Genomic DNA, 14,251 nt, shown 5'->3' on the forward strand with positions numbered 1-14,251 from the left:
TGATTCAACTGTAAACAATGACTTGCTCACTTTCGTCTGCTGTCTGTTTACAAGGACATTGCCAAAAATGAGGAACTCTTCACATTCTTTTACCATGTTGTCATCCTGTTGTTGGAATGTTTGCCATGGCGTACCCATTGAAACATTTTTGCTTGATAACTAAGTTATCTGCAAGCACCTGTGTAAACACGCTGTGTGTTTATTAATTGAATAGAACAATTCTTAACTTAATGTGGACTTTCTGGACCAAAAGTCATTTTTATTACATAACAAATGTAAGCATTAATTATAAAATTAGGCAGCATGACTTAGGCCTGTGGATTGGCAATGGTCATATTAACAAGTTGCCTTCTATATCTGTTTATAGATGCACAGTATGGTTATTTAAAAGATACTTGCATTTTTATAAGGTTACTAGGTTACCACTCAGGTTGATTAGACTACTCCACAAGTTTAATCAACTATTTCTGAAGTAATGAAGAGGACAAAGACTCCAGTTGGATTTTCACATTTTTCTTCATGACTTTTCTGAAAATTCTACTGTACAATTAAAGTGTACATTTTACAATAGAACATGACTGTTCCACCATTGAGTAAGAGATAGTTGAAAGTCCCAATAGTAGATAATCCAAGAACAGCAAATTACATTGATGATTACTGCTCCAAATTTTGATTGCTTCTTGCTTCAATCCTCTGTAGCTGAACTCCCCTCTAGTGCTTTGCTCTTGCTAGCTTCAGAACAGCTGATCCTTTCCGGAATGATCAATTTGTTGCTGCCAACTTCAAAGTCAATATGGGAGCCTGACAGTGTCAGTGTGCACCGTGCCAGAGAGGGAGCGGTACTATAGATTCATCACGCTGTCTGCTCACCAGCTCAGAAGCACATTTAAACAGCGGGGCCCGTGTACCCATTTCAAAATGGTCTTTGTTGTGGCGCTCAACCGGGTTGGTGGGAGCGAGCGCACACTGCCTCTGTTGCTCCCTTCGGTAACTAGGACAATAGTAGACAGCATCAGGAAAGATGCGTAGGAAGCTTCAAGCAATTGTTCCAAAACTCACTCTACAGAATTGAGTGGAGTAGAACGATGGGAGGTGGGTGAAGAACAAACTCGGATTTGCCTCCCATGATCTGCAAAGATTCGATGAAGATTGTGGGTTTGGAGGTGCTGCCAAAGAGGTGGTGGTGAATTGTTGCAGTGTATCACACTATTCCCACTGTAAGCACAGGATGCCTGCCCATGCTGGAGGAAAGTGGATGGTTAAACGGACTGCATTGTCTTGATTCCCGAAAGTTGTAGCAGCCAGACCTATCCAGGTAAATGGAAAGTTTCCCATTCAGGTGGCGGAGAAACTTTGGGGAGTTGGGAGGTGAGCCACTCACCTGCTCACACAACCATATTATTTACATGGCTGGTCCAGTTGAGCTTCTGGCCAATGATGGTGGAGGTTTCAGCAATGATAGTACCAATGGGGAGATGGTAATTGGATAGTGAAAGAGTTAGCTGCACTGTCAGCCTCCCTCTTTGCTGGCCAACTCAATCGCTGGCCAGCACGGGACCCCCACAGTGCTGCCCAGCCCCAATCACTGTCCTCCATCCAGCCCCGACTGGATCCCAATGCAGAGTGGCAATGGGACCCCTCTCACCCACTCCCACCGAGTTACCTGCTAATTATCAGCCCAATCCTGTTGTCCAGATTTTGCTACTTGTGGACATGGGTTGTTTCATATTCTGAGGAATAGAGCTTGTCATAGATTGAGGGTGCCTCAATGTGGCTTGAATTAATAAAGACTTTATTGGCAGAAAAAAATAATTATGTAGACAAAACACTGAAATAAAAACCCGACTGAAAAACTCTCCTCCATGGCCCCAACTGTGGGACCTTCCTCAAACCGGGTTACACACCCTCGCTCCTGATTGCCGCAGCTTCCTGCCTTGACAATCCATAGGCTCCGGCCGTAACATATGGCCCTTAGGTAACGCCCGCTTAAAGGGCCACGCTACCATACTCTTCCCCCTTAACTCCAGAATTCATCTATGGAGGAACAAAAAACAGGATTAGTAAGGAAAACAGGTTTTTCATTAAAAATAGGGAAACCCCATAAGTTTAGTCAGTCCACAGGCTTCCAGAGTGTGGTACAGTGCCTCAGTTCTGTATCTGTTTGAATTTGAAAGGATCAGACTGGACCCAGGCAAATGGCAGACTCATCAATCCAGGGTCTAGCTATTTTTCAGTAGCTGCTGGCTACTCCGTTACCATCGCCATCGTTTGCTCTGGTCCCACATTCTCAACCAAAATCCCAGTAACCTTGGTATCTTCAAAATTACAGCAAGGGTCGCCTGTTGATCCACTGTGTCCATCACTGCTCTCCTCCTTAGATGGTCTACATGCTTCTTGAGATGACAACCCTTGTATCTCCATGACTTAGGAGACTGGACCTGTTCTCCACAATCTTCCCAGCCACCCATGCCAGTCCTGTTGCAGACGTTTCTGACCATGACTCAATCCATCATCTTGGAACTCTCTGGGCAGAATTCTCCAGTCGTTCACACCAGTGGGATTCCCTGGCCCTGCCGGCAGCGTACTCCTACCCGTGGGTTTCCAGCAACATGGGGTGGCTTCATTGGGAAATCGCATTGACAGTGGCGGGATTAGAGAATCCCACCACCAGTAAACGGCATTCTGCCTCCCGCTGCCAAGAAACACACGGCTGGGAGGCCAGAGAACCCCAACCGTTGTCTTTTTTCATTGAATCATGATTTTCCTTTTGTGGCGCTTGCCTAGTCTCCACCCTCCCAACCAGATCTGGGAATATCATGTCCAATCATGTTCTTAATTAGCGTCCCATTAGTAACCCGGCTAGCGTAACCCCAGTGGTGGGGTTTAGCGTGGTGTTATAAGACAATAAAAAACTGGCTATACATAGAGGAACAGGCCTTGTTTCTTTGCTAACTTGAATGTTTGTAGCGCACTCTCCACTAACCCATTTGAGGCTGGGTGATAAGGTATTGACCTTACATGGCGAATGCCGTTTGACTTTAGAAACTTTTGAAATGCTTCCATTGTGAATGATGTGCCATTGTCCAACACGACCATTTCCGGAATGCTATGAATAGCAGAAATTTTCCTTAACTTGTCAACGGTGGCCGTAGCTGTTGTAGACTTCATCAACTGCACATCTAACCACTTAAGAGGGTGCGTCTAGCAATATAAGAAACATATGACCCATAAATGGTCTGGCAAAGTCGATATATAGTCTTGCCCATGGTCTACCAGGCCACTCCCATGGATGCAATTTCCATATATGTCATGGATCAACCAGTCTCCTACCAGTCATAGACAGACTTAACCCAACACATAGATTGGTGAGGACACGGTCAAGCAGGTTATTCCCTCTTGCTGATGCTTTTGCTTCCTGACAGAATCCCTGTCTAGCAGCTAGTCCCTTCACAACTTGGCCAATGGTGATACTACAGAGTCACTTCTGGTGATGAATATTTACGTCGGCACCCAAATTACATTCTGTACCGATGCTACCCTCAGGGCACCCTCTGAGTGATGTTCAACACAGAAGTCTCATTCATCAGCTGAGGGAGGGCAGGGAATGACAAAGCAGTAGCTTTCCTTGCACATGTTGGACCTGAAGCCTTCATGGGGCATGGAGCCAATATCGAGGATCCCCAGAGTTACTCCCAGCCAACTCTTTACCATCGTGATACCACCTCTGGTGTTCCTCCTGCTCACCAATCGGAACATGCACAGGGACGGTGTTGGTGGAGTTTGGGACATTGACCAATAACTATGATTCTGTCAATATGACTTAATTAAACTGAGTTCAGATTCCCACTAGCCCAGGTGTCTTAGCTGCTAGTCCAGTGATATAACTGCTCTGCTGCCATACACAATGCATGAAATATCAGGCCCATCCCAAAGAACTGGTGCTTAGTCTAGCTGTAAAGTAGTGAGGCCTACACTAGTAAAGTTCAGCAGAAAGTGAAGGTATGCTGGGGTTTCAATAGTAAAGGTTTCTCATAACCTGATGCTTCATATTTGCAGAGATTGTCAAGTAATATATGCAAATCTTCCACTCCTGTTTATTATGCTGTTTCTCGATTGTAAGTTAGCAAGTGTGGGGAGATGCTCCAAGATTAGGGAATACAAAATTGCGATTTGTCTGTTTTAACGCTCTTCTAATTAGTATATGTATCAATGTTGCTTTGTTCAAAGTCAAATGGCTAGCACATCAGTTCTAACACATCTCCAACAAAGATCCAAATAAATGGAGTAGGATTCCCTACCCCAACCCCCCCATGGGGGCACTAGGCAGACTGTCATTGGCCGGTGATGGGATCTTCTGGTCCTGCTTGCTGCCAATGGGATTCCCCATTGAATCTGCACCCCCATCACTGGAAAACCCACCACCAGGGTGAGGCGTCTGTAGGACCAGAAGATCCCGCCAACAGGAAGGGTGGGAAAATCTGCCCATGGTATCCCCTCTGCCCCTTGCTGCCCTCAGGATTTTATCTGCAGCCACATATTAGCCTCTGTCTGTGCTCTTTTAAAGCATCATAGAATACAGCTATAGTTATCAGTGTTAGGGGCTTACTTATCTGTATCAATAGATTGATTTATTTACTGAAAAGCATGAAATAACTTGCTTTTGATAAATAGGACCCTCGTGAGAAATAAGAATACATCAGTTTCACAAACAAAAATATGTACAGCTGTTTTGAAGTTCTCCCAACATTCCATGTTTGTGAAATTATGCGAGTCATCTGCTTGCTACATTCTACTAATTCTGTAATGTAACCAGCCCCCAGGAAGTATACAAGAGCAGTCAAGATTCATTCCCTGTATAATCTTTCCCTTTCTCCCTGTGGGAAAAGGCTGGAATTGGGAACTTGCTGTGTACTGAGCTGCAAACATACGAACTGCCTTTTACCATCTCCATGCCGCAGTGCATCAATGTATAAAAGGCATTGAACTGTAACATCGGTAAGCACTGTAAAACATTTCTAAGGGGCAGAACATGTTGATAATGGGTAATAGTGAAACTCTGATGGAAGCTATTCGATGGCTGACAACCCTTTGATTGGGTGAGTCCTAAGAATAACAATGTAGTTGAAGCATAGATGGCATGTCAAGTTGTGAATACATTTTCAAAGCTCTAACTATGTGAATGAGTCATTCATGGATGATTAATGCAACAGGCTATAAACAAAAGGTCATATTAAATCATCCAAGTGCAATATAGCTGTGTTTTAAATAAAAGTGTTCACAGTAAAAGCAGAACTATTTGTACTTAAAAGGAAGTTAGTGTATCAGAAATTAATGGAAAAAATTCTGCATGGATCGTGCTTGCTGCCAAATGGAACTAACTTAAGACCATAAGAAATAGGGGCAGAAATAGACCATACACCCCTCGAGCTTGATTCAATATGATCTTCAACCTCAGTTCTATTCTCCTACCCACCTCCTTATCCCTTCATTCCCTGAGACCAAAAATTTGTCTATTTCAGCCTTAAAAATACTTCACAACAGAGCAAGCGCAACCCTCTGGAGTAGAGAATTCCAAAGATTTCACAATCCTTTGAAGAAATGTCTTCAAATTTCACTCCTAAATGATCGATCCCTTATTCTGTGCCCTGCGTTCTATATTCCCCAGCCAGAGGAACAACCTCCACTGTCCATCCTGTCAAGCCCCTTCACAACCTTGTATATTTCAAAGAGATCATAACTTATTCTTCTGAACTCCAGAAAGTATTGGCCCAATTTACTCAGCCTCTCACCATTGCCAATTCTCACATCTTGGGATACCATCTAGTGAACCTTCCCTGCACTGCCTCCAATGCAAGTACATCCTTCCTTAAATATAGAGACCAAAGCTGTGCACAATACTCTAGGTGTGGTCTCACCAAAACCCTATCCAATTATAGCAAGACTTGCAATAAAGGCCAGCTTGCCATTTGCCTCCCCAATTTCTCACTGGACTGCACTCTAAACTTTGTGTTCCTTGCACAATAACACCAAGTCTCTCAGGACATCAACATTTACAAGTTTCATGCTATTTTTAAAATATTCTGCCAAAGTGAATGACATCATACTTCTCCACATTATATTCCGTCTGCCACCTCATTGCCCACTCACATGTCCTTTATCTCTTTGTAGCCTCTTTGTGGTCTCCTCAAAGCTTACATTCACACCTAGCTTTGTATCATCAGCAAACTTAGATACAATATTCTCAGTCTCTTCATCCAAGTCATTAATATAGATCATAAATAGCTAAGGCCCCAGGACTGATCTTTGTGGCACTCCATAGGTACAGCTTGCCAACTTGAAAATGCCCGTTTATCCCCAGTCTTTGCTTCCTGTCCATTAATCAATCTCCATCAACGCTAATGTATTACCCCCAAACCTTTGAGCCTATACCTTGCTTGTTAATCTTTAATATGGCACCATATTGAATGTCTTTTAGAAATCCAAATACACATACTAGTTCCCTTTTATCTACCCAACTCGTTCCATCCTTTATAAACTTTATAATAAATTTGTCAAACACAATTTCTCGCTCATAAAATCATGTTAACTTTGTCTGATCATGTTATGATTTTCTGAATACATTGTTAAGACTTTATTAATCATAGGCCTGGATTTTTAGGTGGTGTCCCTGCCATCCTAAGAGTCGGCAAGGAACTCAACCCCACCGATTCCAGCTGACCTGCTGCCATTTTATGTTCTACTGAGCTTTGATTGGCAGTAGGTGGGCGGGACTTGCATTCCTCACTTGGGAGGAAGTCCCGCCTTGGAGAGTTGTTGGCTAATCAGATTGAATGGTTATTCTCCTGTCCCTGCAGCCACATTAATTTGCCACTCTAAGGGCAAGAGTGGGCTTCCCGTCTGAGGCCTCACTCCCCCCCCAGTATAAAATCACTGTGATGTCAGGGCGGTCAGAATCCCATCCTTGCGATTTCATGTTTTCCCCTCCCCCCATGCGCCTAAAAACTAACTGCGAGTCAATGTAAATTCTGGCCATAGATTCCAGCATGATCCTGACAACTGATGTCAGGCTAATTGGCCTGTAGGTCCCTGTCATCCAAAGGAGGCGACTCTGGAGCAACATCTAAGAATGTTTCCCAAGAATAAGGCCAGGACAATGGATTTATTTTGGAGGCGCTTCCTGGGCATGAGGCAGATTACGTCGACAGAACAGGGCGGGTAACACCACGAGAGGCGAGTAACTCGGCGCGAACCCGGTTTTTTTCCTCTCGCCCGATCTTAACAGCTTGCCATGTCGATCGATTGGCATGACAAGCCACTAAGATCGCCCCCTGCATCTTAAAATGTTCTACAGAAACATAAAATATATCAGTAGTAGAGGGTCATCACAAAAGTGATGGGTGGCACGGTGGCACAGTGCCAGGGACCTGGGTTCAATTCCAACCTTGCGTCACTGTCTGTATGGAGTCTGCATGTTCTCCCCATCTCTGCGTGGGTTTCCTCCCGGTGCTCCAGTTTCTTTCCACAGTCCAAAGATGTGTGGGTTAGGCTGATTGGGCCATGCTAAATTGCCCCTTTGTGTCAGGGGGATTAGCAGGGTAAATATGTGGGGTTATGGGAATAGGGCCTGTGTCGGATTGTGGTCGGTGTAGACTTGATGGGCTGAATGGCCTCCTTCTGCACTGTAGGGATTCTATGATTCTAAAAGTGCAGGAATATACACCGGACTAAAAATGAAGTTGGACTGTCAGATCAACAATCTACTAAGCAGGAGTTTACATTAAACAATGCGGCGTTCTATTTCCAAAGCTGAGAATACAGAATTTTCTCTTCTCATTTGAGCTGGTGATAGCTCAGCCCTGAGATTTATTCATATTGGATCATTCAAGTCCCCATTTAGATAAATTGCTTTTAATGGCATTTTTTGGGTCTGCATCTGAAGTAAGGAACTGATGTAACATCAGATAACTGTGAGAGCAGTATGACGCCCATGACGATGGCATTGCTGCAACGGCCTCAGTGCTCAGCGCCAACAACTGCCAGTTTCCAGATGCAATTTTACATCTCATCCGCTTCATCCTGGACCACAATATCTTCACCTTCAACAACCAGTTCTTCATCCAGACACACGGAACAGCCATGGGGATCAAATTCGCACCTCAATATGCCAACATCTTCATGCACAAGACTTCTTCACAGCACGGGACCTTCAACCGATGCTATACACCAGATACATCGATGACATTTTCTTCCTTTGGACTCATGGTGAACAATCACTGAAACAACTCTATGATGACATCAACAAGTTCCATCCCACCATCAGACTCACCATAGACTACTCTCCGGAATCGGTTGCATTCTTGGACACACGCATCTCCATTAAGGATGGTCACCTCAGCACCTCACTGTACCGCAAGCCCACGGATAACCTCACGATGCTCCACTTCTCCAGCTTCCACCCTAAACACGTTAAAGAAGCCATCCCCTACGGACAAGCCCTCCGTATACACAGGATCTGCTCGGATGAGGAGGATCGCAACAGACACCTCCAGACGCTGAAAGATGCCCTCATAAGAACAGGATATGGCGCTCGACTCATTGATCAACAGTTCCAACGCGCCACAGCGAAAAACCGCACCGACCTCCTCAGAAGACAAACACGGGACACAGTGGACAGAGTACCCTTCGTTGTCCAGTACTTCCCCGGAGCGGAGAAGCTACGGCATCTCCTCTGGAGCCTTCAACATGTCATTGATGAAGACGAACATCTCGCCAAGGCCATCCCCACACCCCCACTTCTTGCCTTCAAACAACCGCACAACCTCAAACAGACCATTGTCCGCAGCAAACTACCCAGCCTTCAGGAGAACAGTGACCATGACACCACACAACCCTGCCACAGCAACCTCTGCAAGACGTGCCGGATCATCGACACAGATGCCATCATCTCACATGAGAACACCATCCACCAGGTACACGGTACATACTCTTGCAACTCGGCCAACGTTGTCTACCTGATACGCTGCAAGAAAGGATGTCCCGAGGCATGGTACTTTGGGGCAACTATGCAGACGCTGCGACAACGGATGAATGAACACCGCTCGACAATCACCAGGCAAGACTGTTCTCTTCCTGTTGGGGAGCACTTCAGCGGTCACGGGCATTCGGCCTCTGATATTCGGGTAAGCGTTCTCCAAGGCGGCCTTCGCGACACACGACGGCGCAGAGTCGCTGAGCAGAAACTGATAGCCAAGTTCCGCACACACGAGGACGGCCTCAACCGGGATATTGGGTTCATGTCCCACTATTTGTAACCCCCACAGAGTTTCACTGGCTGTCTTGTCTGGAGACAATACACATCTTTTTAGCCTGTCTTGATGCTCTCTCCACTCATGTTGTTTTGTTTCTTAAAGACTTGATTAGTTGTAAGTATTCGCATTCCAACCATTATTCATGTAAATTGAGTTTGTGTCTTTATATGCTCTGTTTGTGAACAGAATTCCCACTCACCTGAAGAAGGGGCTTGCAGCTCCGAAAGCTTGTGTGGCTTTTGCTACCAAATAAACCTGTTGGACTTTAACCTGGTGTTGTTAAACTTCTTACTGTGTTTACCCCAGTCCAACGCCGGCATCTCCACATCACGAGCATTATTGTGCCATGGAACTGAAAGTTTTGCTTGGCTTTAGGAGCAGCCTTTAAACTGGACTCTCTTGGAGCTTTGATAATCCAAATTATTATTCAACTTGGATCTTTGCTGATGGGATTTTTAATCTGATATATTTTCCAAACATTTAATCCGGATAACTAGCTTATGATGGGTTTGAAGTGGTTTGGCATAGTGCCAACAGTGTTAGAAACTAGGGTGCCCTCAACTTACCTTCCATTTTACAATACATTCCTATATCTATACATTTATGTGCAGAAAAAAATGCAGACATATCATGACAAGTATTCATTGGCGTTAACTTCTCCTTCAATACTCTCAAGCCATCAATGCTAGTTTTAAAGAATTTATTAATTTAATTAATAGCACATGCTTCCAGTTTTAGAGAGCAGCTTAAGCGGTGCATTACGTGTTAGAATTGCAAAGGAGACTGCTTTTCCCATGGTCTGATTTACATTCTGTTTGTAGGTAGTCATAAACTATTCCATCGTGAAGGGACTGAAGTACAATCAGGCGACACCTACGTTCCACCAATGGCGAGACGCTCGAATGGTCTACGGGTTAAACTTCGCAAGCAAGGAGGAAGCCACAACCTTTTCCAATGCAATGGTGTACGCTTTAAATGTGCTGAACTCACAAGATGGAGGTATGTAAGTGTTTGCTCCTTTTTGCACACATTCCCTGGAGTGCCATCTACTGTTTCGTCTGTTAGTTTCATATGAACGGCAGACCTTGCAGGAGCCCCGAAGCTGTGGCTATTTTTAGCCTCCTCAGTCTTTATATTTTGTACAGGGTATGATTCAGCTGTCCTTCTATAGCTCCAGTTCTGTTTTGTCGCGTTCAGAAACAAAAGATGACAATTAATAAAGATTTACTGAAGGAAGGAAATGCAACACAGGCCTGGAGTCTCTGCTTTGTGCGAAATCCGGGTGAAAATTGTACCCCAGATTGCTCCAGTTTTGAGAAAAGAAAGATCCCCCTCAGGTATTGGCTCCAACCTATCACCAAACATAATCTATCACAAATCAACAATTGGGCAGCTCAGCCAATAGACTGTGAATGACTCTTTAAAAATAACTTAACGGAACCGTTTGCTCCTTACGTTGTTCCATCATTTTCATCATTAAATGTAAGGAAAAGAAACAAAAGCTTTTAAAATGCCTATTAGTGTCTCTGTGCTGGAAAAAGGAAAGCTTAATATTAGAGCCTCGTTGAAGCCCACAGGAACAGGCCCTTCGGCCCTCCAAGCCCGCGCCGCTCCCTGGTCCAAACTAGACCATTCTTTTGTATCCTTCCATTCCCACTCCGTTCATGTGGCTATCTAGATAAGTCTTAAACGTTCCCAGTGTGTCCGCCTCCACCACCTTGCCCGGCAGCGCATTCCAGGCCCCCACCACCCTCTGTGTAAAATACGTCCTTCTGATATCCATGTTAAACCTCCCCCCGTCACCTTGAACCTATGAACCCTCGTGAACGTCACCACCAACCTGGGAAAAAGCTTCCCACCATTCACCCTATCTATGCCTTTCATCATTTTATACACCTCTATTAGGTCACCCCTCATCCTCCGTCTTTCCAGGGAGAACAACCCCAGTTTACCCAATCTCTCCTCATAACTAAGCCCTTCCATACCAAGCAACATCCTGGTAAACCTCCTCTGCACTCTCTCTAAAGCCTCCACGTCCTTCTGGTAGTGTGGCGACCAGAACTGGGCGCAGTATTCCAAATGTGGCCGAACCAATGTTCTATACAACTGCAACATCAGACCCCAATTTTTATACTCTATGCCACGTCCTATAAAGGCAAGCATGCCATATGCCTTCTTCACTACTTTCTCCACCTGAGACGTCACCTTCAAGGATCTGTGGACTTGCACACCCAGGTCCCTCTGCGTATGTACACCCTTTATGGTTCTGCCATTTATCGTATAGCTCCCCCCTACGTTAGTTCTACCAAAATGCATCACTTCGCATTTATCTGGATTGAACTCCATCTGCCATTTCTTTGCCCAAATTTCCAGCCTATCTATATCTTTCTGTCGCCTCTGACAATGTTCCTCACTATCTGCAAGTCCTGCCATTTTCGTGTCATCCGCAAACTTACTGATCACCCCAGTTACACCTTCTTCCAGATCGTTTATATAAATCACAAACAGCAGAGGTCCCAATACAGAGCCCTGCGGAACACCACTAGTCACAGGCCTCCAGCCGGAAAAAGACCCTTCCACTACCACCCTCTGTCTTCTGTGACCAAGCCAGTTCTCCACCCATCTAGCCACCTCCCCCTTTATCCCATGACTTCCAACCTTTTGCTCCAACCTACCATGAGGGACTTTGATCAGTGCAAAAGACTAAAGAAACTGAATTTGTGCTGGAGGTAATTTGTGACTCCACAGTTTTTTGTATCCCAGGTGAATTGTGCTGAAATAAGTGGCATAACTTAGGCCTCAATCTGACCATCTGAATTGTTTTTAAAAATCAAAATCTTGTATTGAATTTGGATACAATTGCTTTCTTTTTTTATTTGTTTTTACCATTTCACTAGATTATCATTGTCTGAATAGTAAACCTTAAAAACGTCATCAAAGTGCAGAGGAGATTTACCAGGATGCTGCCTGGTTTGGAGGGTAGGTCTTATGAGGAAAGGTTGAGGGAGCTAGGGCTGTTCTCTCTGGAGCGGAGGAGGCTGAGGGGAGATTTAATAGAGGTTTATAAAATGATGAAGGGGACAGATAGAGTGAACGTTCAGGGACTATTTCCTCGGGTGGATGGAGCTATTACAAGGGGGCATAACTATAGGGTCCGTGGTGGGAGATACAGGAAGGATATCAGAGGTAGGTTCTTTACGCAGAGAGTGGTTGGGATGTGGAATGGACTGCCTGCAGTGATAGTGGAGTCAGACACTTTAGGAACATTTAAGTGGTTATTGGATAGGCACATGGAGCACACCAGGATGATAGGGAGTGGGATAGCTTGATCTTGGTTTCAGATAAAGCTCGGCACAACATCGTGGGCCGAAGGGCCTGTTCTGTGCTGTACTGTTCTATGTTCTATGTTCTAAAGCCCCAAGCTTGGCGAATTTACTGATTCTGTTAAATTAACATGAGTTGATGCCACCAGTCATCCAGGCTATTTCACCTATGTGTGTGTATAATTTTGCATGTGCACGCATATGTTTGGATACATGTGTCCGTACATTGCATGGAATTTTCCCAAGCTCCCGCCAGCGGATGGGCAGCGGGGAGAACTTGGCGGCAAACCCAAAAATTTAGTTTCACACTGGCGCGAATTTACCACAGGGCCTTGCAATGGTGCCCACAGTGGCAGATCGGGCTTTCAGCTGAAGGCCGGCATTAAACCAATTTGCTAATGGAATACAAATGAAGCCCCAACTGAAATCATCCCCCCTCCCCATGTCTAATTCTCCATTACGCCAGTGATAAAACATGCCAGCCCAGAACACATCTGGACCAAAGTGGCATACCAAAGTCGGGACTTGAGTGAGTGTGTACGTGCGTGCGTGCGTGTGTGCATGTGTGTGTGTGCGTGTGTGTGTAAATATTGCTTTTTAAGAAATCCTAATGAACAGATTTCCTTTATAAGTAAGACAGCAATATGTGGTGTTTCTGGAACCAATAATTGTGTGGGAAGCTCTGCTCAGAAATCCGAGGCAATTCTTTTGGCTGTTGAAAAGTGCTCTAATTAAAGTCAGGTTAAATCTATTTCAAATTATGGATGTTTTTTCAGAGTCAGTTAAAATCAAATAGCACAGTTATATGTGAGTAAATTATGGGCAGAAATTTCCCGTCTCGACCTCGGGCAGGATTTTCCAGTCTTGGGATGAGCATGCCCCATAAATCCCACCCTATTTGTTTAACCCTTCTGTTGGCTGCATCATTTCAATGTGACAGCCTGGTAAAGCTGTATATTGTCCATTCTTGTCCAACAATAACTTTCATTTGTATAGTGCCTGCTACATCCCACAGTTCTTCACAATTGGATAAGGAACAGTCTCTGAATCCAGTCTGCAGATGAAATCCAAGCGAAGCTTCAAGGACAAGAAGCCTAGTTTCCCTCCAGTGTTTTGCTGCCTTGTGTCAATCAATTACTGCTGTGTAAAAGCGAGCCCACTAGTATTTATACGGAGTCCACCAGCATATTTTTGGGATACTTCCTGGATATGACATTGCAGAAATCGGACACTAGGGGCAGACTTTTCCTAAACAGCAAAAACCATCTTATAAAATGTTCAAATAGTCTTTCTGCAGTTTGCATATTTTTAAACAATCGAAAACATTTAACCCCAAAAAGTCTTTGTAGTCTTTCTTTAAAAAAAAAGAGCTTTGAACAGAATCAGAAACCAGAATGAAGAGGTACGTTTTCCATTGTACATAGGATCGTTCAAATTGATGGATTGCTATCATATATTAAGCTGATCTTTCTCTTCACCCTACCTGTAACTGCAATACTATATTATGCACCCTATCCTTTCCTTCTCCCTGATAAACTTTATAAACAGTATGTTTTGCCTGTATAGCGCGCAAGAAACAATACTTTTATTTGTGTCCAAATACATGAGATAATAATAAAT

At 44.4% G+C, this 14,251-nt stretch overlaps 1 protein-coding gene across 11 annotated transcripts in view; it reads left to right on the plus strand.

Annotated features, from left to right (window-relative positions):
• The window catches only part of LOC144507197 (ena/VASP-like protein), a 239,930-nt gene that overhangs the window by 151,999 nt on the left and 73,680 nt on the right, over window positions 1-14,251 (plus strand). For all 11 annotated transcript variants that reach the window (XM_078234104.1, XM_078234097.1, XM_078234108.1 and 8 more), the window contains one exon: window positions 10,130-10,307. In XM_078234104.1, coding sequence (XP_078090230.1) covers window positions 10,130-10,307 — 178 coding nt within the window. The remainder of the gene's footprint in view (window positions 1-10,129; window positions 10,308-14,251) is intronic.

This window comes from Mustelus asterias, chromosome 18 (assembly GCF_964213995.1).
Source record: "Mustelus asterias chromosome 18, sMusAst1.hap1.1, whole genome shotgun sequence".
Classification (NCBI taxonomy): domain Eukaryota; kingdom Metazoa; phylum Chordata; class Chondrichthyes; order Carcharhiniformes; family Triakidae; genus Mustelus; species Mustelus asterias.